The sequence below is a fragment of the Anolis sagrei genome, chromosome 5 (assembly GCF_037176765.1).
Source record: "Anolis sagrei isolate rAnoSag1 chromosome 5, rAnoSag1.mat, whole genome shotgun sequence".
Taxonomy (NCBI): domain Eukaryota; kingdom Metazoa; phylum Chordata; class Lepidosauria; order Squamata; family Dactyloidae; genus Anolis; species Anolis sagrei.
Window position 1 is genome coordinate 196,232,443 of NC_090025.1, and position 25,881 is coordinate 196,258,323.

The 25,881-nt window shown below is 45.8% G+C and overlaps 1 protein-coding gene across 1 annotated transcript; it reads right to left on the minus strand.

Annotated features, from left to right (window-relative positions):
- Positions 1-1,086: 1,086 nt before the first annotated feature.
- Positions 1,087-18,205, minus strand: LOC132777322 (interferon-induced protein with tetratricopeptide repeats 5-like). Its single transcript, XM_060779675.2, has 2 exons — positions 18,008-18,205; positions 1,087-3,500 (listed from the first exon to the last, which is right to left on the minus strand). The coding sequence occupies exons 1-2, from the start codon at positions 18,010-18,012 to the stop codon at positions 2,159-2,161; spliced, it is 1,347 nt and encodes a 448-aa protein (XP_060635658.2). The 5' UTR covers positions 18,013-18,205; the 3' UTR covers positions 1,087-2,158.
- Between the last annotated feature and the right edge of the window lie 7,676 nt (positions 18,206-25,881).

Sequence of the window (25,881 nt, forward strand, 5' to 3'; positions counted from 1 at the left end):
CGACATCAACAGAATATTCCTATAAAAGACTCAATCTAATAATTCTCAAGTGTGGCAGACAGCAAGCTGTTCACCCGCCATGCTTTGTGGAGATGGTGTATGGAGAGTGTCAGATCTGCAACGGGAAAGCAGGATTCTGTACACTTTGGGCTCCTTTCCTCAAGGAAAGAGGAAGGAGTCTGTTCTGTCGTGCACTGGATCTGTAAAGAATTTCCTTTAAGACAGGGCGTGCAACCTTTGCCCAGAGGGAAGCCAGGGGGCCCAAGGAGAAGTTCTCAGAGGTTTTCCCCCACAAATGATCTTTAGATGGCTTGTGAAGTATAACATAGTCTTTTATTAATGAACAATCAAACAGAAACTTCTTTTGTCTTCAGAAAGTTAAACAAATGACTCCAGGCTTTTATGCAACTGGTGGCTCCCTAATCTTGCCCACGAAGGACAGGCAACTGTCTTCAATAACTTCTTCTTTACTTTAAAGGAAAGTCCCCTTTTTAACTTCTCCCAGGCTGACTGTAATCTAACCCTTACTGATGTGGGCTCGGCTACCGGGTTGAACTGCGTCTCGAAGCACCGAGTGGACCTACCAGCAAAGTTTTAGATATTCTCCAGCTGGAGTTCTTTGGTCTTTAGGGCTGTTTTCCTGGAAATCTTTGGAGACTCTTAAGACTGCTTCCCCCCGGAAAGTCTTAAGGGTTGAAGCTTTTGTACAGGGGAAGCTTGCCCATGTCCTGTACATTAGCATTCCTTGCTGAGACTGACTAAAAAATGGCTCCCTTCCCTTCCCAATTGCCCTTAGCAAGGGGCGGGACCAAAACTTAACGATGATGGACAGGTGACTTGCCCTACAACTGCAACCAGAGGAAGCCACCTTCCTGCAGAATCCCTGACTGCAGGCAAATATTTAATTGTTGTTGTTCATTCGTTCAGTCGTCTCCGACTCTTCGTGACCTCATGGACCAGCCCACGCCAGAGCTCCCTGTCGGCCGTCACCACCCCCAGCTCCTTCAATATTTAATACAAAGCAAATAAAGTGGGAGCTCCTGGTACAGCCGTACCGGAACAGAGTCTGACTCATTCCAGGAAACAAAGTTCTCAAAGCAAATAAACTTTATTTAAGACAGCAGAGTTGTTAACCACACAGTGGACACTGTTAGGGATGAGAAATAGGTCACGGCAGAAAACATTGACACGCAAAGCAAATCAATGCATCCAGTTTAAATATGTATAACTATTACAAGCAAGCACGTAACAACAACAACAACTATTATTATTACTATTATTATTATTATTATTATTATTATTATTATTATTATTATTTCTTACCCACCTCTCAATATAGCTCAAGGTGGGTCACAGCAAACTCAAAAACACACCAATACTATTCTACACATATTAAAATGCAGTTCCATAAAAGATACGTTATCAGAGCATTTCCAGACCAAAACACAGAACACATAGGCAATGAGGATTCATGCGCCTGACACTTGTTGCGCAAAGAGGGTTTCCTATGGAGGCTGTCCCAAGCTATTTTGCTGCCTGAGGCCAAGGAGAAGATGGGGACTCCCTTCCATCCTACACCATTCTCTGCATGGTCACTAACTGGCCTGGCCTCCAGATCTCGCTTCAAATACTCCTCTTGTATCAACAAAGGATTGTCCTTGGCTTAGCCACACAGACATTGCAACCGGTGAGGGAAGCAGGGAGTGGGACTTGAGAGTCAACATCAACTACAATGGGGCATGGGTGGCATTAGGAAGGTCAAAGAGATGGAAGGAACATGACAACCCATCTAGTCCAACTTTGCTAGCAGGGTAAGGATCCATGGTGGTGGTCCCTCTAAAACAGTGGTTCTCAACCTGTGGGTCCCCAGGTGTTTTGGCCTACAACTCCCAGAAGTCTCAGCCAGTTTACCAGCTGTTAGGATTTCTGGGAGTTGAAGGCCGAAACATCTGGGGACCCACAGGTTGAGAACCACTGCTCTAAAAGGCTACCATCTTCCAAGGAAGTCCTTTCCGTGGTTGACAAAGAGGTCTTCTACAGAAAAAAGCAAGCAATGATGGATCCTCCACTAGTATCATAGGTAGGATTGAGATCTCTGCTCCAGATGAAGACTTCTCCAATTTCTCTGGAAGTGGTAGGACTAATCCATATCTCCGGATCATTTTTGAGGTTTTTGAATTCTTCCAAATCTTGACTGAAATCTTTCTTCATGCGGAAGCCCAACCATTTCATAGATCCGGTTGGCTTGACCTGTTTCAGACTCTTTCTGGAACAACTTTGCCAGACTCAGGAGGCGGCCTTTTAGCAGAGACTGTTCCTTGCCATGACCACCTGAAATCTGGAAGCCCTTTGTGTACATCTCCAGGGCCCCCTCTTTGTTTCTTTTCTTGTGGAGCAGGAAGTCCCCCCAGTGCAAGTAGATGGCCTGCTGGCATCGTTGGCTGAGGTTGGGGAGATCCTCCATCAGGTTCTGGTAAATCTCTTCCTCATCAGCCAAGGACTTTTCTCCGTACAATTTGGCCAACTCCAGCTGGGAGAACACAGAAAAAGGATCCTTTTCCAAAGCCTGCTTGAAGATCTTAGTAGCTTTTGCTACAAGCTCTTCTCTTTCTTCCTGTGATGCCTCCTTCATCTGCTTTGTGTAGCAGACACCAAGGTCATAGTAAAGCAGGTGGTAGCTAGGACCCAGGGCTATGGCTTTCTCCAGAACTGCAATTGCCCAGGAGAGAGGTAGGGATAAATAACCCCACACTTTGGCAGCATTTCTCAGGACCTCTGGGTTGAGGCTGTTCTGGGCCACATCCTCCACCAAGCTCTTGACTCTCGCTCTGTCTTTTCTCATGATTACGTTGGCCAAATACACTTTGGCTTCAGCATTTTGAGGCTGGTGAACAAGAACCTCTTCCAACACTCTTTGTGCTTCTTCGTTGAATTCTTCATTCATAGTGTGACACCACAAGGCAAAGGCAGAGTATGCCAGACCTGCCTGGTATTCCCCATTGGACCCATCTCCTCTCAGGGCCAACAGGAAACACATTTTGGCCTCCTGTCCATTCCGGAAGCCCCAAGCCAGCAGGGACCATCCTTTCTGGGCATGGATTTCAGGGATTGCAACAGAGTAGGGCTCAGGGCTGGAGAGAGCTTGGCAAGTCTCATGGATCTTCTCCAGGTAGAGCTCCACCTTCTCGTAGTTGGTCAAGTGGTAATAAATCCAGGCAAAGTTGCCATAGGTCACTAGGGCTTGGCGGGAGAAGTTGGTGGGGTGGTCCTTCCGGAGAGCCTCCTCCGCTTCTTGAAGGCTCTCCAATGCTTCATTGTTGTCCTCTTGGAGGTGGTGGAGGTAGGCCTTCAGGGCCAGGTAGGCGCCCCGATTAGGGAATGAGGTGTGTTCCAGCCGGAGACGTAACGTCTGAAGGTTGTGTTCCGCATCCACCTTGTCCCTGACCTCAAGAGACCAGGTGAAATGGCACTGCAGGCTCTGGAGCTTCTCCTTCAATGGTCTGCAAAAGGAGGAGAGGAGCAGGTCAGCCACTTATCAGTCCCAGTTGGGGAGAAGAGCAAGAGACACGAATAGAGCATCTGGAGGGGCTCTGCGCTTCCTTTCTCCCCATTTCCCCTTCTCTAGTCCAGACCGACTACTACTGCTACTACTACAAAGACTGGATGGCCATCAGTTGGGAGTGCTTTGATTGTGCTTTTACTGCCTGGCAAAAGAGGATTGGACTAGATTGCCCCTGGGGTTGCTCCTAGTTTTACTACTACTACTTCTACTTCTACTTCTACTACTACTTCTACTATAAAGGCTGGATGGCTTTCTGTTGGGAGCTATTTGGTTGTGTTTTTCCTGCATGGCAGAAGGGGGTTACACTGGATGGCCCCTGGGGTTGCTCCTAGTTTTACTACTACTACTACTACTACTACTACTACTACTTCTATTACTACTACGACTACTACAAAGGCTAGATGGCTTTCTGTTGGTGGTGCTTTGGTTGTGTCTTTCCTGCATGGCAGAAGGGGGTTGGACTGGATAGCCCTGGGGTTGCTGCAGGTATTGCTGCTGCTGCTACTACTACTACTACTACAAACACTGGATGGCGGTCTGTTGGGAGTGCTTTGATTCTGCTTTTACTGCCTGGCAAAAGGTGGTTGGACTGGATGGCCCCTGGGGTTGCTCCTAGTTTTACTACTACTACTACTACTACTACTACTTCTACTACTACTACTACGACTACTACAAAGGCTGGATGGCTTTCTGTTGGTGGTGCTTTGGTTGTGTCTTTCCTGCATGGCAGAAGGGGGTTGGACTGGATGGCCCCTGGGGTTTCTGCAAGTAATGCTATTACTATTACTATTACTACTACTACTACTACAAAGGCTGGGTGACTGGGCCACAGAAACACCTGGCAGGGGATGGCTAGTATAATATAAATATTTCGTGGGGCTCCACGAGAGACTTTTTGTTTCTTGCAGAGCATCCTGACTCCTCCTCCTCCTCCTCCTCCTCCTCCTCTACTCCAGCCTGACTGTTGCACATGTGCGCATGGCCAGTCCCTGCCTTCCTGCCTGCTTGCCTTTGCGTAAAATATTGTTTCTTCCTCGGCCACCGCCCAGGCCTAGCACCGCCTTCTTCCCCTCTCCCTCTGTTATTTTCCTCATCTGGGGTGTGTATGTGTATGTGTGTGTATGTGTGTGTGTCAAGAAACATCCAGCAGTGTGCCTTCTAGATCTATGCAGGGAAGGCATTAACCAGGAAGATACGTCAAAGGAATGCACCGAGGAGACAGCTTTGTTGCAGCAAGAATGGTTCTAGCGAAATCCTGGGAGGGAGAAAGAGAGACTGGAGATTGCAAGCAAGGGGCCAAGCTGTCAAACAGACTTCGAGGTAAAAAGAATGGTCTTTCCGGGTTATATGGCCATGTTCTAGAGGCATTCTCTCCTGACGTTCCGCCTGCATCTATGGCAAGCATCATCAAAGGTAGTGAGGTCTGTTGGAACTAGGAAAGTGGGTTAACATATGAAAATGAACAAGATCTGGCTACCAGTATTAAAAAATTCTAAAATTGCAACAGCAAAACAGCAGAGAGGAAACAGGCAGGGACATCTAATCACCTTTCAAGAAGAGTTTGCTCCAGGCACAGTCAGCCCATTGTATGCTAATCAAGGTGGTCAGTTGAAAGATTCACACCTAGCTCCAGCAGACAAGAGTCCTTTGTCCCACCCTGGTCATTCCACAGATATATAAACCCATTGTCCTAATTCCAACAGACCTCACTACTAGGTTCTTGTGGGTTTTTTCAGGCTATAGAGCCATGTTCTAGAGGCATTTCTCCTGACGTTTCGCCTGCATCTATGGCAAGCATCCTCAGAGGTTGTGAGGTCTCACTACCTCACTACCTCTGAGGATGCTTGCCATAGATGCAGGCGAAACGTCAGGAGAGAATGCCTCCAGAACATGGCCATATAGCCCGAAAAAACCCACAAGAACTTAGTGATTCCAGCCATGAAAGCCTTCGACAATACATTGGGTTTATATATCTGTGGAATGACCAGGGTGGGACAAAGGACTCTTGTCTGTTGGAGGAAGGTGTGAATGTTGCAACTGACCATCTTGATTAGCATATAATGGCCTGACAGTGACTGGAGCAAACTTTTGTTGAGAGGTGGGTGATGAGATGTCCTTGTTTGCTTCCTCTCTGTTGTTGTGCTGTTGCAATTTTAGAGTTTTTTTTAATACTGGTAGCCAGATTTTGTTCCTTTCCATGGTCTCCTCCTTTCTGTTGAAATTGTCCACATGCTTGTGGATTTCAATGGCTTCTCTGTGTAGTCTGACATGGTGGTTGTTGGAGTGACCCAGCATTTCTGTGTTCTTGAATAATCTGCTGTGTCCAGGTCGGTTCATCGGATGCTCTGCTATGGCTGACTTCTCTGGTTGAAGGAGTCTGCCGTGCCTTTCATGTTCCTTGATTCGTGTCTGGGCATTTCTGCGTTTGGTGGTCCCTATGGAGACTTCTTGTCCACAGCTGCATGGTACAAACTATCTCCAGACCCACCAAGAAAATCCAACCAATGCTCCGTTCAGCAAAGGACAAGAGGGATCCTCTCACCTCTGCAGGAGTCTACCATTGTGTACCATGCAGCTGTGGACAAGAAGTCTCCATAGGGACCACCAAACGCAGAAATGACCAGACATGCATCAAGGAACATGGAAGGCACTGCAGGGTACTCCAACCAGAGAAATCAGCCATAGCAGAGAACCTGATGGACCAACCTGGACACAGCATATTATTTGAGAACACGGAAATGCTGGAGATGCGTTTGGACAGGTCCTTTGTCCCACCCTGGACATCATTCTACAGATATATAAACCCTTTTTCCTAGTTCCAACAGACCTCACTACCTCTGAGGATGCTTGCCATAGATGCAGGCGAAACGTCAGGAAAAAATGCCCCTAGAACATGGCCATATAACCTGGAAAAACTTACAACAACCCAGTTGAAACATTCACACCCAGCTCCAGCAGACAAGAGTCCTATGTCCCACCCTGGTCATTCCACAGATATATAAACCCTTTTTCCTAGTTCCAACAGACCTCACTACCTCTGAGGATGCTTGCCATAGATGCAGGCGAAACGTCAGGAGAGAATGCCCCTAGAACATGGCCATATAACCTGGAAAAACCTACAACAACCCAGTTGAAACATTCACACCCAGCTCCGGCAGACAAGAGTCCTTTGTCCCACCCTGGTCATTCCACAGATATATAAACCCTTTTTCCTAGTTCCAACAGACCTCACTACCTCTGAGGATGCTTGCCATAGATGCAGGCGAAACGTCAGGAGAGAATGCCTCTAGACCATGGCCATATAGCCCGGAAAAACCGACAACAATACAATAATGAAGGAGTTTGTAAACAAATGGTGGCTGGCCTTCGCATATAGAATCCTAGAGTTGGAAGAGACCTCCTGGGCCATCCAGTCCAACCCCATTCTGCCAAGAAGCAGGAACATTGCATTCAATAATCTTGGAAAGAAGGCAAAAGCTGACTTTAAGGATGTTTTTTTTTTGTGTGTGTCAGGAACAACTTGAGAAACCGCAAGTCACTTCTGCTGTGAGAGAATTGGCTGTCTCCTGCAGAAGAAACGACAGGAGAGAATGCTTCTAGAATATGGCCATATAGCCCGAAAAATCTACAACCCAGTGATTCCGGACATGAAAACCTTCCAACAATACTTCCTCATTCTTATGCATGCTGCTGGAAGTAGTAGAAGTAGTAGTAAAACTAGGAGCAACCCTAGGGGCCATCCGGTCCAACCCCCTTGAGAAACCGCACGTCACTTCTGCTGTGAGAGAATTGGCTGTCTGCAAGGACGTTGCCCAGGGAATGTTGCCTGGATGTTTGATGTCTACCATCCTTATGGGAGGCTTTTCTCATATCCCCACATGGGAGCTGGAGCTGACAGACCGAAGCTCAACCTGCTCTCCTTGTGCCGACTATTGGGAGCTCCCTTTAAGGATGCTGCAAGGGGAACTATTCAAGGAACTTATATGGGTCAGGAGCCCCCGTTGGTGCAGTGGGTTAAAGCGCTGAGCTGCTGAGCTTGTTGACCGAAAGGTCACAGGTTCGATTCCAGGGAGCAGTGTGAGCTTCCACTGTCAGCTCTAGCTTCTGCCAACCTAGCAGTCCAAAAACATGCAAATGTGAGTGGATCAATACATTCCCCGGCGGGAATATAACGGCGCTCCATGCAGTCATGCCAATGGCCACATGACCTTGGAGGTGTCTATGGACAACGCCGGTGTACAGAAGTGTTTATTATAATGTGTTTAAAACTGTATTTGTGTTTTACATTGGTTGCCTATGGCTGGAGCGGACCAGCTGTGAGAGATATGTTGCCATGGAAACAAGACAGAAGAGGAGGTGGGAGGAGCTTAGAGAGAAAAAGGTTTGAAAGTGACAGTTAAGTTTCAGTCAGGAGGAAGAGACCCTGAGAGGTAGCAGAGTCAGATAAGGACTCTGAGAGAGTAGCTCAGTCAGGAGGAAGAGACCCTGAGAGAGAGCAGAGTCAGATAGGGACTCTGAGGAGTGAAGAAGTGTATTGTTAGTTAGTGTTTTTGAATATTTCTTCAGCTAGGGAGCTGAAGGGTAAAACCTCGTTAGATTACTTTGGTTAAAAGAACTAACAGAGGCTGTATGATTGCTAGTCGGTGGAAGACTGGAGTTCTATTATTTGATCCAGTATAGATCAAACAGTGAGAATATTCACAGCAGGGAACACTGAATAATAGACACCTTCACCAGAGCAAGAGTTTAAAAGTTGTAACATCAAAGGCTGAATTGTATCTCTACCAAGTCATATTGTAACCATCAAGTATATGCCAAGCATAACCTCTCCATATTGTAACCATCAAGTATATGCCAAGCTGAACATCTTTATATTGCAACCACAAGCTTTGTTCAACAATAAACTTGTTCTCTTTGTTATTTTAAAATCTGCCTCATCTCCATTGATTTTACGTTCGGTGCATTCCACTCTACAAAAATTACCTCACAACATAAACAGAGACAAACAGAGACTTTGATACCAGCGTCTCTATACATTATGGTGGCAGTTTAATTAGCATTTGACGGAGGTTCCTTACAGTATTTTGGTAATTCCATTTCAGTGGGATTAATACTTCTTCACATATTTTTGGTGGCAGACGACGGCGTTAATACTTCTTTACAGCCGGTTCTTTAGCTTAGAAATGGAGATGAGCACCACACCCCAGAGTCAGACATGACTGGACTTAATGTCAGGGGACAACTTTTACCTTTACCTATATGGGTATTAGAGAGCGTGATTATCTTGTCGAAGGTTTTCATGGCCGGAATCACTGGCTTGTTGTAGTATATTTCGGGCTATATGGCCATGGTCTAGAGGCATTCTTTCCTGACGATTCGCCTGCATCTATGGCAAGCATCCTCAGAGGTAGTGAGCTTGCCATAGATGCAGGCGAAACGTCAGGAGAGAATGCCTCTAGACCATGGCCATATAGCCCGAAAAAACCTACAACAACCCCGTGATTATCTAGTTTGCAGATGATACTACGTTTCCCTCTGCTTTCCACCGGGAACTTTCGGTCTGACGACAACAAGGCTAAAGGTCTGAGAAAACAAACTGTAAACCAACTGAAGACCTTTTACTACAACAGAAGCCCCGGAGAAGAACTAATCTTACAAATAATCAAGAAAACAAGGAGACCCTCCCCAAACAACGCAAGATCACAGACCTACTACCAAATCAGGACCCTTCATGTAAGTCAGTGGTCCTCAACCTTCCTAATGCCACGACCCCTTAATACGCTTCCTCATGTTGTGGTGACCCCCAACCATAAAATTAGTTTCATTGCTACTTCATAACCGTCAAAACGAAATGCAAAGATACAGAATGGGGGAAGCCTGGCTTGAGAGCAGGACGTGTGAAAAAGATCTTGGAGTCCTCGTGGACAACAAGTTAAACATGAGCCAGGAATGTGATGTGGCGGCAAAAAAAGCCAATGGGATTTTGGCCTGCGTCAATAGGAGCATAGTGTCTAGATCTAAGGAAGTCATGCTTCCCATGCTCTATTCTGCTTTGCTTCGACCATACCTGGAATCACACTGTGTCCAGTTCTGGGCACCACAACTAAAGGGAGATGTTGACTCTAAGCTGGAATGTGTCCAGAGGAGGGCGACTAAAATGATCAAGGGTCTGGAGAACAAGCCCTATGAGGAGCGGCTTAAAGAGTTGGGCATGTTTAGCTTGAAGAAGAGAAGGCTGAGAGGAGACATGATGAGGGCCATGGATAAATATGTGAGAGGAAGCCACAGGGAGGAGGGAGCGGGCTTGTTTTCTGCTTCCCTGGAGACTAGGACGCAGAACAATGGCTTCAAACTTCAAGAGAGGAAATTCCACCTGAACATGAGGAAGAACTTCCTGACTGTGAGAGCCGTTCACCAGTGGAACTCTCTGCCCCAGAGTGTAGTGGAGGCTCCTTCTTTGGAAGCTTTCAAACAGAGACTGGATGGCCATCTGTCAGGGGTGATTTGAATGCAATATTCCTGCTTCTTGGCAGAATGGGGTTGGACTGGATGATGGCCCAGGAGGTCTCTTCCAACTCTTTGATTCTAGGATTCTAGGATTTTGCTGCTGTTATGAATAGTAATTTAAATATCTGATATGCAGGATGTATTTTCATACACTGGACCAAATTTGGCACAAAGACCCAATACACCCAAATTTAAATACAGGTGGGATTGGGGGAGGGTATTGATTTTGTCCTTTGGGAGTTGTAGTTGCTGGGATTTATAGTTAACCTACAATCAAAGAGCATTCTGAACTCCACCAATGATGGAATTGAACCAAACTTGGCACACAGAACTCCCACGACCAGGAGAAAATACTGGAAGGGTTTGGTGGGCATTGAGTTTTGGGAGTTGTAGTTCACCTACATCCAGAGAGCACTGTGGACTCAAACAATGATGGACCTGGACCAAACTTGGCACAAATTCTCAATATGCCCAAATGTAAACACTAGTGGGCTTTGGGGAAAATAGACCTTGACATTTGGGAGTTGTAGTTGCTGGGATTTATAGTTCACCTGCAATCAAAGAGCATTCTGAACCCTGCCAATGATTGCATTGGGCCAAACTTCCCACACAGAACCTCCATGAGCAACAGAAAATAGTGTGTTTTCTTGTGGTCTTTGGTGACCCCTCTGACAACCCTTTGCGACCCCTCCAGGGGTCCCGACCCCCAGGTTGAGAAACACTGATGTAAGTCCCAACTTAATTCCTTTATGGACCGTTCTAGGGGTCACTTAGAGGGGATCAACTCCACCTTGGGGTCTGATGGTCAGGCTCTCTCGAGCTCTCTCTCTCTGCTGAAGAGAATGGAACAAAGGATAAAGAATGTGCTTCCAATCTAATGGCTAACCACTGCACATACAGAGACAATACTTGCTTTATTTGAACGGATCCAGGCAATTAACAGATCCATAGAAGAACTGCACTCGAGTTCCTTGCACTCGAATTGAGATTATTTCTCATGCCAGTAAGGTAATGCTCAAGATCCTGCAAGGAAGACTCCAGCAATACATGGAGCGAGAGGTGCCAGATGTTCAAGCTGGGTTTAGAAAAGACAGAGGAACCAGAGACCAGATTGCCAATATCCGGATGCTGGAGAATGGAGGAAGGCCGGGAGTTTCAGAAAAACATCTATTTCTGCTTCATTGACTCTTCTAAAGCCTTTGATTGTGTGGATCATAATAATTGGTGGCAAGTTCTTGGTGGGATGGGCATCCCAAGCCCCCTTCCCTCTCTCCTGAGGAATCTGTACAAGGACCAAGGAGCCACAGTCAGAACTGACCACGGAACAGGAGACGGGTTCAAGATTGGGAAAGGCGTCCGGCAAGGCTGCATCCTCTCACCCAACCTTTTTAACGTGAATGCAGAACACATCATGCGAGGATGTGCGGGGATTGAGGAATGCAAGGCTGGGGTGGAAATGGCTGGAAGGAACATTAACAACCTCAGATATGCAGATGACACCACTCTGATGGCCGAAAGCGAGGAGGAGCTGAGGAGCCTTCTCATCAAGGTGAAAGAAGAAAGCGCAAAAGCCGGGTTGCAGCTAAACATCAAAAAAACCAAGATTATGGCAACAAGAATGATTGACAACTGGGAATAGAGGGAGAAACCGTGGAGGCCGTGACAGACTTTGTATTTCTAGGCACAAAGATGACTGCAGATGGACACTGTGGCCAGGAAATCAGAAGACGCTTACTTCTTGGGAGGAGAGCAATGTCCAGTCTCGATAAAATAGTCAAGAGTAGAGACATCAGACTGGCAACAAAGATCCATTGCCTAGTCAAGGCCATGGTATTCCCTGTAGTCACCTACGGATGTGAGAGCTGGACCTTCGGGAAGGCTGAGCGAAGGAAGATCGATGCTTTTGAGCTGTGGTGTTGGAGGAAAGTGCTGAGAGTGCCTTGGACTGCGAGAAGATCCAACCAGTCCATCCTCCAGGAAAGAAAGCCCGACTGCTCACTGGAGGGAAGGAGACTAGAGACAAAGTTGAAGTCCTTTGGCCACATCATGAGGAGACAGCAAAGCCTAGAGAAGACAATTATGCTGGGGAAAGTGGAAGGCAAAAGGAAGAGGGGCCAACCAAGGGCAAGATGGATGGATGGCATCCTTGAAGTGACTGGACTGACCTTGAAGGAGCTGGGGGTGGTAACGGCCGACAGGGAGCTCTGGCGTAGGCTGGTCCATGAGGTCACGAAGAGTCGGAGACGACTGAACGAATGAACAACAACAACAGAAGAACTGAAAGCCTCCTTTGGGATCCTCCCAATCTCCTCTCACAAACACTGAAGTGAAACACCCCGCATGTTCCAGGCTGATAATGGGGTGGAGTCCTCCAAAAAGCACAACCTACTTCTCCAAAGGAATAAAATACTTCTCTCAATTGACAATAACAACACGCAATGGCATAGGCCAGCATTTCTCAACCTGGGGTTCGCAACCCCCGGAGGGGTCGCAAGGGAGTGTCAGAGGGGTCGCCAAAGGCCATCAGAAAACACAGTATTTTCTGTTGGTGATGGGAGTTCTGTGTGGGAAGTTTGGCCCAGTTATATTCTTGATGAGGTTCAGAATGTTCTTTGACTGTAGGTGAACTATAAATCCCAGTAACTACAACTCCCAAAATGTCAAAGTCTATTTTCCCCAAACTCCACCAGTGTTTACATTTGGGCATATTGAATATTCGTGCCAAGTTTGGTCCAGATCCATCATTGATTGAGTCTACAGTGCTCTCTGGATGTAGCTGAACTACAACTCTAAAATTCAAGGGCACCAAACTCTTCTAGTATTTTCCGATAGTCACGGGAGTTCTGTGTGCCAAGACTGGTTCAAAATGCTCTTTGATTGTAGGTGAACTATGAATCCCAGCAATTACAACGCCCAGATGTCAAGGTCTATTTTCCCCAAACTCCACCAGTGTTTACATTTGGGCATACTGAATATTCGTGCCAAGTTTGGTCCAGATCCATCATTGTTTGAGTCCACAGTGCTCTCTGGATGTAGGTGAACTACAACTCCCAAACTTAAGGACAATGCCCACCAAACCCTTTCAGTAATTTCTGTTGGTCATGGAAGTTCTGCGTGACAAGTATGGTTCAGTTCCATCATTGGTGGAGTTCAGAATGTTCTTTGGTTGTAGGGGAACTATAAATCCCAGCAACTACAACTCCCAAATGACAAAATCAACCCCTCCCCAAACCCCACCAGTATTCCAATTTGGGCGTATTGGGTATTTGTGCCGAATTTGGTCTAGTGAATGAAAATACATCCTGGATATCTGATCTTTACATTACAATTAATAACGGTATGAAGTAACAACAAAAATAATGTTATGGCTGGGGGTCGCCACCACACGAGGAACTGTATTAAGGGGTCACGGCATTAGGAAGGTTGAGAACCACTAACAATTCTTCCTCTGTACATGAGGCAGGGCATAGTGGGCAAGCATACAGATGCGGAGTTGTCTGTCATGCTCCACAGTCACACAAGGTGTGGGATTCTTTTCGGTCGTGCCATTGGGCCAGGTTGTTTTCTGATCTGCCCGCTCCGCTTCTGAGTCTGTTCAGAGACTTCCAAGTGGCCCATCCTTGGTTTGCCCCTGGAGGAAGACCCCCCCCCCCCCCATTAGAGAGATGATTGCCCCCAACTCACAAAATAAGTTTCAGGAACAATGGTAAGATATGACACTGAAGGCAGAAAAAATGAAATGCAAAGATACAGGAGAAGTGAAGTTGTAGTTTTGTGAGGTCTTTAGTCCTCTCCCTCTGTCAAAGAGTGCTGATGCCTCACCAAACTACAAATCCCATTATCCCATAGGCTATGGCAGTTCTAGTGCTGCCAGGCTGCATTCCTCCTACAGTGCGACTGCATCCCGTGTTGCCTTGAGCCTGCACAGCCCAGGTCAGAGTGAGCTCCCAACCATTAATAGCCCAGCTTGCTGTGGACCTATACAGTCCCAAAGGCAGTTGCATTTGTCAAGTAGGAAATTTAGGTACCACTTTATGTGGGGAGGCTAAATTAACTCATTTAAGACACCATAAAGCCTTCCAGCAGTATGCATAAGAATGAGGAAGCATTGTTGAAGGCTTTCCTGGCCGGAATCACTAGGTTGTTGTAGGTTTTTCGGGCTATATGGTCATATTCTAGAAGCATTATCTCCTGACGTTATGCCTGCATCTATGGCAAGCATCCTCAGAGGTAGTGAGGTCTGTTGTAACTGGGAAAATGGAATTATTATTATTATTGGTATTGTTATTATTATTATTATTATTATTATTATTATTATTATTATTATTATTATCTAGTCCTCTCCCTCTGTCAAAGAGTGCTGATGCCTCACCAAACTACAAATCCCATTATTCCCTAGGCTATGGCAGTTCTAGTGCTGCCAGGCTGCATTCTTCTTACAGTGCGGCTGCATCCCGTGTTGCCTTGAGCCTGCACAGCCCAGGTCAGAGTGAGCTCCCAACCATTAATAGCCCAGCTTGCTGTGGACCTATACAGTCCCAAAGGCAGTTGCATTTGTCAAGTAGGAAATTTAGGTACCACATTATGTGGGGACGCTAACTTAACTCATTTAAGACACCATAAAGCCTTCCAGCAGTGTGCATAAGAATGAGGAAGCATTGTTGAAGGCTTTCCTGGCCGGAATCACTGGGTTGTTGTAGGTTTTTCGGGCTATATGGCCATATTCTAGAAGCATTCTCTCCTGACGTTATGCCTGCATCTATGGCAAGCATCCTCAGAGGTAGTGAGGACTGTTAAGCGTGCATAAGAATGAGGAAGTATTGTTGAAGGCTTTCCTGGCCGGAATCACTGGGTTGTTGTAGGTTTTTTTGGGCTATATGGCCATGTTCTAGAAGCACTCTCTCCTGACATTTCACCTGTATCTATGGCAAGCATCCTCAGAGGTAGTGAGGTCTGTTGGAACTAGGAAAAAGGGATTATTATTGTTCTTGTTATTATTATTAATATTTATTAGTCCTCTCCCTCTGTCAAAGAGTGCTGATGCCTCACCAAACTACAAATCCCATTATCCCATAGGCTATGGCAGTTCTAGTGCTGCCAGGCTGCATTCATCCCACAGTGCGACTGCATCCCGTGTTGCCTTGAGCCTGCACAGCCCAGGTCAGAGTGAGCTCCCAACCATTAATAGCCCAGCTTGCTGTGGACCTATACAGTCCCAAAGGCAGTTGCATCTGTCAAGTAGGAAACTTAGGTACCACTTTATGTGGGGAGGCTAATTTAACTCATTTAAGACACCATAAAGCCTTCCAGCAGTGTGCCTAAGAATGAGGAAGTATTGTTGAAGGCTTTCATGGCCGGAATCACTAGGTTGTTGTAGGTTTTTCGGGCTATATGGTCATATTCTAGAAGCATTCTCTCCTGACGTTATGCCTGCATCTATGGCAAGCATCCTCAGAGGTAGTGAGGACTGTTAAGCGTGCATACGAATAAGGAAGTATTGTTGAAGGCTTTCCTGGCCGGAATCACTGGGTTGTTGTAGGTTTTTTTGGGCTATAGGGCCATATTCTAGAAGCATTCTCTCCTGATATTTCGCCTTCATCTATGACAAGCATCCTCAGAGGTAGTGAGGACTGTTAAGCATGCATAAGAATGAGGAAGTATTGTTGAAGGCTTTCCTGGCCGGAATCACTGGGTTGTTGTAGGGTTTTTTGGGCTATATGGCCATGTTCTAGAAGCACTCTCTCCTGACATTTCACCTGCATCTATGGCAAGCATCCTCAGAGGTAGTGAGGTCTGTTGGAACTAGGAAAAAGGGATTATTATTGTTATTGTTATTATTATTAATATTATTTAGTCCTCTCCCTCTGTCAAAGAGTGCTGATGCCTCACCAAACTACAAATCCCATTATTCCCTAGGCTATGGCAGTTCTAGTGCTGCCAGGCTGCATTCCTCCCACAGTGCGACTGCATCCCGTGTTGCCTTGAGCCTGCACAGCCCAGGTCAGAGTGAGCTCCCAACCATTAACAGCCCAGCTTGCTGTGGACCTATACAGTCCCAAAGGCAGTTGCATCTGTCAAGTAGGAAATTTAGGTACCACTTTATGTGGGGAGGCTAATTTAACTCATTTATGACACCATAAAGCAGTGTGCATAAGAATGAGGAAGCATTGTTGAAGGCTTTCCTGGCCGGAATCACTAGGTTGTTGTAGGTTTTTCGGGCTATATGGTCATATTCTAGAAGCATTCTCTCCTGACGTTATGCCTGCATCTATGGCAAGCATCCTCAGAGGTAGTGAGGACTGTTAAGCGTGCATACGAATAAGGAAGTATTGTTGAAGGCTTTCCTGGCCGGAATCACTGGGTTGTTGTAGGTTTTTCGGGCTATATGGTCATATTCTAGAAGCATTCTCTCCTGACGTTATGCCTGCATCTATGGCAAGCATCCTCAGAGGTAGTGAGGACTGTTAAGCGTGCATAAGAATAAGGAAGTATTGTTGAAGGCTTTCCTGGCCGGAATCACTGGCTTGTTGTAGGGTTTTTTGGGCTATATGGCCATGTTCTAGAAGCATTCTCTCCTGACGTTATGCCTGCATCTATGGCAAGCATCCTCAGAGGTAGTGAGGACTGTTAAGCGTGCATAAGAATAAGGAAGTATTGCTGAAGGCTTTCCTGGCCGGAATCACTGGGTTGTTGTAGGTTTTTCGGGCTATATGGCCATATTCTAGAAGCATTCTCTCCTGATGTTTCGCCTGCAACTATGGCAAGCATCCTCAGAGGTAGTGTGGTCTGTGGGAACTAGGAAAATGGGATTATTATTATTGGTATTGGAGGACAGAGTCCTCTCCCTCTGTCAAAGAGTGCTGATGCCTCACCAAACTACAAATCCCATTATCCCATAGGCTATGGCAGTTCTAGTGCTGCCAGGCTGCATTCCTCCTACAGTGCGACTGCATCCCGTGTTGCCTTGAGCCTGCACAGCCCAGGTCAGAGTGAGCTCCCAACCATTAATAGCCCAGCTTGCTATAGAGTCCGAAAGGCAGTTGCATCTGTCAAGTAGGAAATTTAGGTACCACTTTATGTGGGGAGGCTAATTTGACTCATTTAAGACACCACAAAGCCTTCCAGCAGTGTGCATAAGAATGAGGAAGTATTGTTGAAGGTTTTCATGGCCGGCATCACTAGGTTGTTGTAGGTTTTTCGGGCTATATGGCCATATTCTAGAAGCATTCTCTCCTGATGTTTCGCCTGCATCTATGGCAAGCATCCTTAGAGGTAGTGAGGACTGTTAAGCGTGCATAAGAATGAGGAAGTATTGTTGAAGGCTTTCCTGGCCGGAATCACTGGGTTGTTGTAGGTTTTTTCGGGCTATATGGCCATATTCTAGAAGCATTCTCTCCTGACATTATGCCTGCATCTATGGCAAGCATCCTCAGAGGTAGTGAGGTCTGTTGTAACTGGGAAAATGGAATTATTATTATTATTGGTATTGTTATTATTATTATTATTATTATTATTATTATTTAGTCCTCTCCCTCTGTCAAAGAGTGCTGATGCCTCACCAAACTACAAATCCCATTATTCCCTAGGCTATGGCAGTTCTAGTGCTGCCAGGCTGCATTCTTCTTACAGTGCGGCTGCATCCCGTGTTGCCTTGAGCCTGCACAGCCCAGGTCAGAGTGAGCTCCCAACCATTAATAGCCCAGCTTGCTGTGGACCTATACAGTCCCAAAGGCAGTTGCATTTGTCAAGTAGGAAATTTAGGTACCACATTATGTGGGGAGGCTAATTTAACTAATTTAAGACACCATAAAGCCTTCCAGCAGTGTGCATAAGAATTCATCCCGTGTTGCCTTGAGCCTGCCCATCCCTGGTCCCTCGGTGCTCTCCTCTTCCTCGCCTCCAGTCGAAGTTGAAGGCATGGTTGGCATGTCTACTTACCCCATTCTCCTCCCTCTCTGGGTCCAACCCTTGCAGCTCTTGGGCAGACTTCCTCGGATTGGGCTTTTGCTGCACTTGGTTGGGACTTATATAGCTTTGCTTTGTTTGGGTCTGACATCATGTGAGCTCGTTTCCAGGAAATGGAAACCGAAACTTAGGGAGAGGAGCCCAAGAAGAGAAAGCTGGCCCCAGTTGGGTCTTATATAATCTCCTTCACTGGAAATGGAAAGTCAGACCCCAAGAGAAGAAACCTAGGCAAGAAGAAAAGGAAGCTCAGCTCACTGGCTGGAAATGGAAAGTCAAAGTGAGACCCCCAAGAAAAGAAACCTAGCACCAGTGGAGTCTCTCTGGTCAATCCTGTTGTGTTGTCAGAAGTGCCAGATGCATTGAATTGACAGTCAGGGAGGGATTCGTCCTGGGCTCCTTCGCACAATGAGATTTTGGCACACCATCTGGAAGTCTGTTTGACTGAAATGCAGCTTGTCCTGCACTTGCAGCTGAATATTTATCATGTCAGGCAACCCAGCAGTTGTATTACGTTTTTGACAGAACAAACAAACAAACATACAAAAGACACAGAGTTTGTTAGCTTGGTAGTTGATTAAATGCCCTTTGCCCAGTATCTGGCCCCTTGGAGTGCCTCTGGTGTTGCCACAAGGAGGTCCTCCCTTGTGCATGTGGCAGGGCTCAGGGTGCATTGCAGCAGGTGGTCAGTGGTTTGCTCTTCTCCGCACTCGCATGTCGTGGATTCCACTTTGTAGCCCCATTTCTTGAGGTTGGCTCTGCATCTCGTGGTGCCAGAGCGCAGTCTGTTCAGCGCCTTCCAAGTCGCCCCGTCTTCTGTGTGCCCAGGGGGGAGTCTCTCATCTGGTGTCACCCACAGATTGAGGTGCTGGGTTTGAGCCTGCCACTTTTGGACTCTTGCTTGCTGGGGTGTTCCAGCGAGTGTCTCTGTAGATCTTAGAAAACTATTTCTAGATTTAAGTCGTTGACGTGCTGGCTGATACCCAAACAGGGGATGGGCTGGAGATGTCTCTGCCTTGGCTCTCATCTGGTGTCACCCACAGATTGAAGTGCTGGGTTTGAGCCTGCCACTTTTGGACTCTTGCTTGCTGGGGTGTTCCAGCGAGTGTCTCTGTAGATCTTAGAAAACTATGTCTGGATTTAAGTCGTTGACATGCTGGCTGATACCCAAACAGGGGATGAGCTGGAGATGTCTCTGCCTTGGTCCTTTCACTATTGGTTGCTACTTCCCGATGGATGTCAGGTGGTGAAATACCGGCTAAGCAGTGTAATTTCTCCAGTGGTGTAGGGCCCAGACACCCCGTGATAATGCGGCATGTCTCATTAAGAGCCACATCCACTGTTTTAGCTTGGTGAGATGTGTTCCACTCTGGGCATGCATACTCAGCAGCAGAGTAGCACAGCGCAAGGGCAGATGTCTTCACTGTGTCTGGTTGTGATCCCCAGGTTGTGCCAGTCAGCTTTCGTATGATGTTGTTTCTAGCACCCACTTTTTGCTTGATGTTCAGGCAGTGCTTCTTGTAGGTCAGAGCATGGTCCAGAGTGACTCCTCCCAGGTATTTGGGTGCGCTGCAATGCTCCAGTGGGATTCCTTCCCAGGTAATAATCCTCAGAGCTCGGGATGCTTGTTTGTTCTTGAGATGAAAGGCACATGTCTGTGTTTTGGATGGATTAGGGATCAGCTGGTTTTCCCTGTAGTAGGCAGTAAGAGCACCTAGAGCAGGGGTCCTCAAACCTTTTAAACAGAGGGCCGGGTCACGGTCCCTCAAACTGTTGGAGGGCCGGATTATAATTTGAAAAATCTATATAAATAAAAATGTAATGTTCGTTTGTGGGATTAACATAACTCAAAAACCACTGGACGAATTGACACCAAATTTGGACAAAATACATCTATCAGGCCAACAAGTGACTATCACTCATAAAAACACTGAAAAACACAGTGAAAGAGACTTAAAAAGCAACATCCCCCCAAAATGCATTACAATACATGCACAAAACCATATATATATATATATATATATATATATATATATATATATATACATACATACACACACACAAACACACACATCTATGCATATACACACACAAAACGCATACACAGAAAGGGGGAAAGAAGGAAGGAAAGAAAGAAGGAGGGAGAGAAGGAGGCAAAGAAGGAGGGAAGGAGAGAAAGAAGGAAAGAAAAAAGGGTAGAGAAGGAAGGTGAAAAGGAGGGAGAGAAAGAGAAAGAAAGAGGGAAAGAAGGGGGAAGGAGAGAAAGAAGGGTAGAGAAGGAAGGAAGGAGAGAAGGAAAGAGGGAAAGAAGAAGGGAAGAAGGAGGGAAGGAAAGAAAGAAGGGTAGAGAATGAAGGAAGGGGAGAAGGAGGGAAAGAAAGAGAGAAAGAAAGAGGGAAAGAGGGAAAGAAAGAAAGGGGAAGGAGAGAAAGAAGGAAAGAAAGAAGGGTAGAGAAGGAAGGAAGGAGAGAAGGAAAGAATGAAAGAAGAAGGGAAGAAGGAGGGAAGGAAAGAAAGAAGGGTAGAGAATGAAGGAAGGGGAGAAGGAGGGAGAGAAAGAAAGAAAGAGGGAAAGAGGGGGGGAAAGAAGGGGAAGGAAAGAAAGAAAGAAAGAAGGATAGAGAAGGAAGGAAGGAGAGAAGGAAAGAGGGAAAGAAGGAGGGAAGGAAAGAAAGAAGGGTAGAGAATGAAGGAAGGAGAGAAGGAGGGAGAGAAAGAGAGAGAAAAGGGAAAGAAGAAGGGGAAAAAGGAGGGAAGGAGAGAAAGAAGGAAAGAAAGAAAGAAGGGTAGAGATTGACGGAAGGAGAGAAGGAGGGGGAGAGAGGGAAAGAAGGAGGGAAGGAGAAAAGGAAAGAAAGAAAGATAGGGAAGGAAGGAGAGAAGGAACGAAAAAGAGAAAGAGGGTGGGAAGGAAGGAAAGAGACAAGGAAGGATGGAACCAAAGAGAGAACATCAGGAGAGAATGCTTCTGGGACACAGCCATACAGCCCAAAATCAAAGATGATGTCTCTGTGTGTGTATGTGTGTGTGTGTGTGTGAAGGGAGGGGGTTCTTGCCCAGCAGAGGAGGAGGAGGAGGGTCTTGGCGGGTGCCCGCCGCCTCCCCCCCTTCTCCACACCCTGCGGGCCGGATAAATGCCCTCGGGGGGCCGGATCCAGCCCCCGGGCCTTAGTTTGGGGACCCCTGACCTAGAGCTTCGGAGAGCTTCTGTTCTACAGTCTCTCTCTCTTTTTTTTTAATTAATATTTTATTAGCTTTTCCATATATAAAATTTAAACATAATTTATTTATTTATTTATTTATTTGGGGTTCTTGTACCCCGCCCTTCTCACCCCGAAGGGGACCCAGGGTGGCTTACAGCTGCAAGGCGCACTTAGACGCCTGCTACACAAACAATCATCACAAAAAATATAACAGTACAAATTCCCACAATTCAACATTATCCAATAAAATCAGTAAAATGATAAAATCAGTAAAAACAATACAAACCTGGATCTTCCTCCTACCCATCAGTGTACAATTAACTCAAAGATCTGTTTTGGTTCCATTTCGACAATCCTGCCGATCTCACACATCTGATTGTCTTATTTGGTTGTCATTGTCTAATTGCCTGGTTGCCCAAAGGCCTGGTTCCACAGCCATGTCTTCACCCTCCTCCTGAAGGAGAGGAGGGTTGGTGCTGTTCTGATTTCCCCCGGGAGTGAATTCCACAGGTGGGGGGCCACCACTGAGAAGGCTCTGCTTCTCGTCCCCACCAGCCTCACTTGTGAGAGTGGTGGGGTCGAGAGCAGGGCCTCCCCAGATGATCTCAAACTCCGAGGTGGGACGTAGAGGGAGATGCGTTCGGACAGATACACTGGACCAGAACCGTATAGGGTTTTGTAGGTTAAGACCAGCACCTTGAATTGTGCTCGGAATTGAAACATATAACTGGAAAGACAAACATGGGACGTAGAGCACACATACATACGTATAACATACATAGAGTGTGAATAGCACTACCCGAAACAGACATTTGGTGATATGACCTATAAACAATGACCCCAGCTATCCCTCATCCCTCCCTCCCTTCCCCCCCTCCACCCCTCACCAATATTAAAACCGACTTCCCCTCATATTCATTCATTCTTATATCATTTCTTATTGCAACATTTCTATTACATCTTTATCATCCTCCAATCTTCAGACATTAATAATTTCCTATCACTGTACTACCTTTTCTACATAATTCTTAAACAAGCTCCAGTCAGTCATTACTGATCCTCTTCCATTGTTCTGCCTCAGCCAATATGTAAGCTCGTCCATTTCTTGAATGTCTAGCACTTTATCCCGCCATTGCGTTATGGAAGGTGTCTTATCTTGCTTCCACATACTGGCGAATGTCATCCTGGCTGCGGTCACTAAGAAAGTAAATAACTTTTCTGAATTATTATCGGGAAAAAAAGAGTTGTCATACATTCCTAATAAATACATTTCATAGAATCATAGAATCATAGAATCAAAGAGTTGGAAGAGACCTCATGGGCCATCCAGTCCAACCCCATCCTGCCAAGAAGCAGGAATGTTGCATTCAAATCACCCCTGACAGATGGACATCCAGCCTCTGCTTAAAAGCTTCCAAAGAAGGAGCCTCCACCACACTCCGGGGCAGAGAGTTCCACTGCTGAACGGCTCTCACAGTCAGGAAGTTCTTCCTAATGTTCAGATGGAATCTCCTCTCTTGTAGTTTGAAGCCATTGTTCCGCGTCCTAGTCTCCAAGGAAGCAGAAAACAAGCTTGCTCCCTCCTCCCTGTGGCTTCCTCTCACATATTTATACATGGCTATCATGTCTCCTCTCAGCCTTCTCTTCTTCAGGCTAAACATGCCCAGTTCCCTAAGCCGTTCCTCATAGGGCTTGTTCTCCAGACCCTTGATCATTTTAGTCACCCTCCTCTGGACACATTCCAGCTTGTCAATATCTCTCTTGAATTGTGGTGCCCAGAATTGGACACAATATTCCAGATGTGGTCTAACCAAAGCAGAATAGAGGGGTAGCATTACTTCCCTAGATCTAGACACTATGCTCCTCTTGTTGCAGGCCAAAATCCCATTGGCTTTTTTGCCGCCACATCACATTGTTGGCTCATGTTTAACTTGTTGTCCACGAGGACTCCAAGATCTTTTTCACACGTACTGCTCTCGAGCCAGGCATCGTCCCCCATTCTGTATCTTTGCATTTCATTTTTTCTGCCAAAGTGGAGTATCTTGCATTTGTCACTGTTGAACTTCATTTTGTTAGTTTTGGCCCATCTCTCTAATCTGTCAAGATCGTTTTGAATTCTGCTCCTGTCCTCTGGAGTATTGGCTATCCCTCCCAATTTGGTGTCGTCTGCAAACTTGATGATCATGCCTTCTAGCCCTTCATCTAAGTCATTAATAAAGATGTTGAACAGGACCGGGCCCAGGACAGAACCCTGTGGCACTCCACTCATCACTTCTTTCCAAGATGAAGAGGAAGCATTAGTGAGCACTCTCTGTGTTCGTCCACTTAACCAATTCCAGATCCACTTCACCGTAGTTTTGCCTCGCCCACATTGGACTAGTTTCCTTGCCAGAAGGTCATGGGGGACCTTGTCAAAGAAGGCCTTCCTGAAATCCAGGTATGCTACATCCACGGCATCATTCCCCGCATCTACCCAGCTTGTAGCTCTATCGAAGAAAGAGATCAGATCAGATTTCTGGGCACATTGGGAATTTTATCTTAAGGATTTTCCTACATTCATTATGTATAGTCTTCCAGAACTCTTTTGTCTTTGGGCATTGCCACCATAAATGATAAAAAGACCCTTCGCTCGCTTTACATTTCCAACATCTGTTATCTACATTTCCATACATTATTGCTAACTTTTGTGGGGTTAGATACCAACGGTGTAGCATTTTCAGCCAGTTCTCTTTTAGATCTGAAGCGTAGGTATATTTGAGTCTTTTCCTCCAGATGGTCTCCCATTCCCTTAAATGGATGGTTCTCCCTATATTTCTTGCCCATAGTACCATTGAGTTCTTAATAGTTTCCGTTTCGGTGGCCCACCCCAGCAAGGTTTGGTATAAGAATGTTATGATTTTTTTTCCCCTCTTATGGAGCCTGTCCCACAGATCTGTTTCCTCCCCAAAGCCTAGTCTCCTGTCTTCTTTGAAGCTTTCCTTAATCTGGGCATATTGCAGCCATGAAATGTTCTTGAAGTCTTGCACTATTTCCTTTTGAGTTTTTAGTTCCCAGGAGCCATTCTTTTTGTGAAGAATGTCTTTATATGAGGGCCAGGAGACCCAGCCCAGGAGTCTGCGGTGTTGGGCCTCAAGGGGTGAAATCCACAATGGGGTTTTCTGGAAGAAATTTTTTTTGTGTCTTTCCCACACCTTTATTAGGGCAGACCTCACGAAGTGGTTACCAAAGTTTCCTTCTTTCTTGGTCCCTTCATACCATAGGTATTCGTGCCAGCCCTTGCGGAGGTCAAACCCCTCAATGGTTAAGATCTTAATATTTTGTAATTTAGTCCAGTCACGTATCCAGGTTAATGCACTGGCGTCGTAATATGTTTGCAGGTCCGGGAGACCGAAGCCTCCTTTGTGTGTTGGCATTATCATTATCGTGCGTTTTATCCTGGGTCTTTTATTTTTCCAGATGAACTTTGTAATCTCTTTATTCCACTCTCTGAAGATTTTGAGATTTCTTATGATGGGGAGGTTCTGGAAGACATATAATAATTTAGGGAGAACGTTCATTTTCGATTTCAATATTCTTTATTGAATTTGTGACATCGAAAGAGGGGGAACAATACATGGATAGGAAAGCTTGGAAATTTCGGGCATTGAAATCCCTAGGGTCTATAAGGGGGTAAAACAAGAGGAGGGGAGGGAAATGGGGAAGAGAGGGGGGGAGAGGTGTGTTGGATAGATGTTGGGTAGAGGAAGTGGGGGGAAGAAAAATACTGGACACTTCCGTTTGGTCCACAGATGGATTACTTATTGTTAAGTATTTAAATGGTCATTCATTCATTTTTTTTTGTTTGTTGTTTTGATCTATGTTTTTTTTTGTTATTTAGTTGGCTTGATTATTGCTTGTCCTTTATTTCTGGATGTTCTTTAGGTATTCTTTACAATGGTTCCAATTGATCTGTCTCTCTTTGTTCTGGTTTTCCATTAGGCTCGATAATCTTTCCAGATCCATAAATTCAATAATCTTTTTAGTCCATTCCTCCTCCGATGGAATTTCTTTTGTTTTCCACTTTTGGGCTATTAATATCCTTGCCGCGGACGCGAGGTAAAAGAAGATTTTTTCCTCATTTTCCTTCCAAGCTAGATCTGTCATATTAAGTAGGTAGTATTCTGGCTTCTTTTCCAATTTTGTTTTGGATATCTTTTGTACATGTTTGTGAATGGTGGACCAAAACTGTTGTATTCCCTTACATTCCCAGAACATATGGTAATAAGTTCCTGTTTCCTTCCTGCACTTCCAGCATAAATTGCTGTGGTTTTTATTGATTCTAGCTAGTAGGGCTGGCGTTAGATGCCATCTGTAGAACATCTTGTGGCAGTTTTCTATGATGGGTATGGCTTTTGTAAATTTAGTTTTCTTTTTCCAAGTTTGTTCCCATTCTCTGAGCCATATAGTCCTGCCTATGTCTCTTGCCCATTTATTCATGCTTTCTTTTATCAAGTCCTTTTCATTGTTCCATTCTAATAGGCTTTTGTATAGTGTCGCGATCACTTTTTTCCTTTTTTCATTATCTTGTCCCAGATGGTCTCCGTCTCTGAGAATCCTTTTTTGCAGTCTTCTTTGAAACAGTCTCTTGCTTGCAGATAATGGAACCAG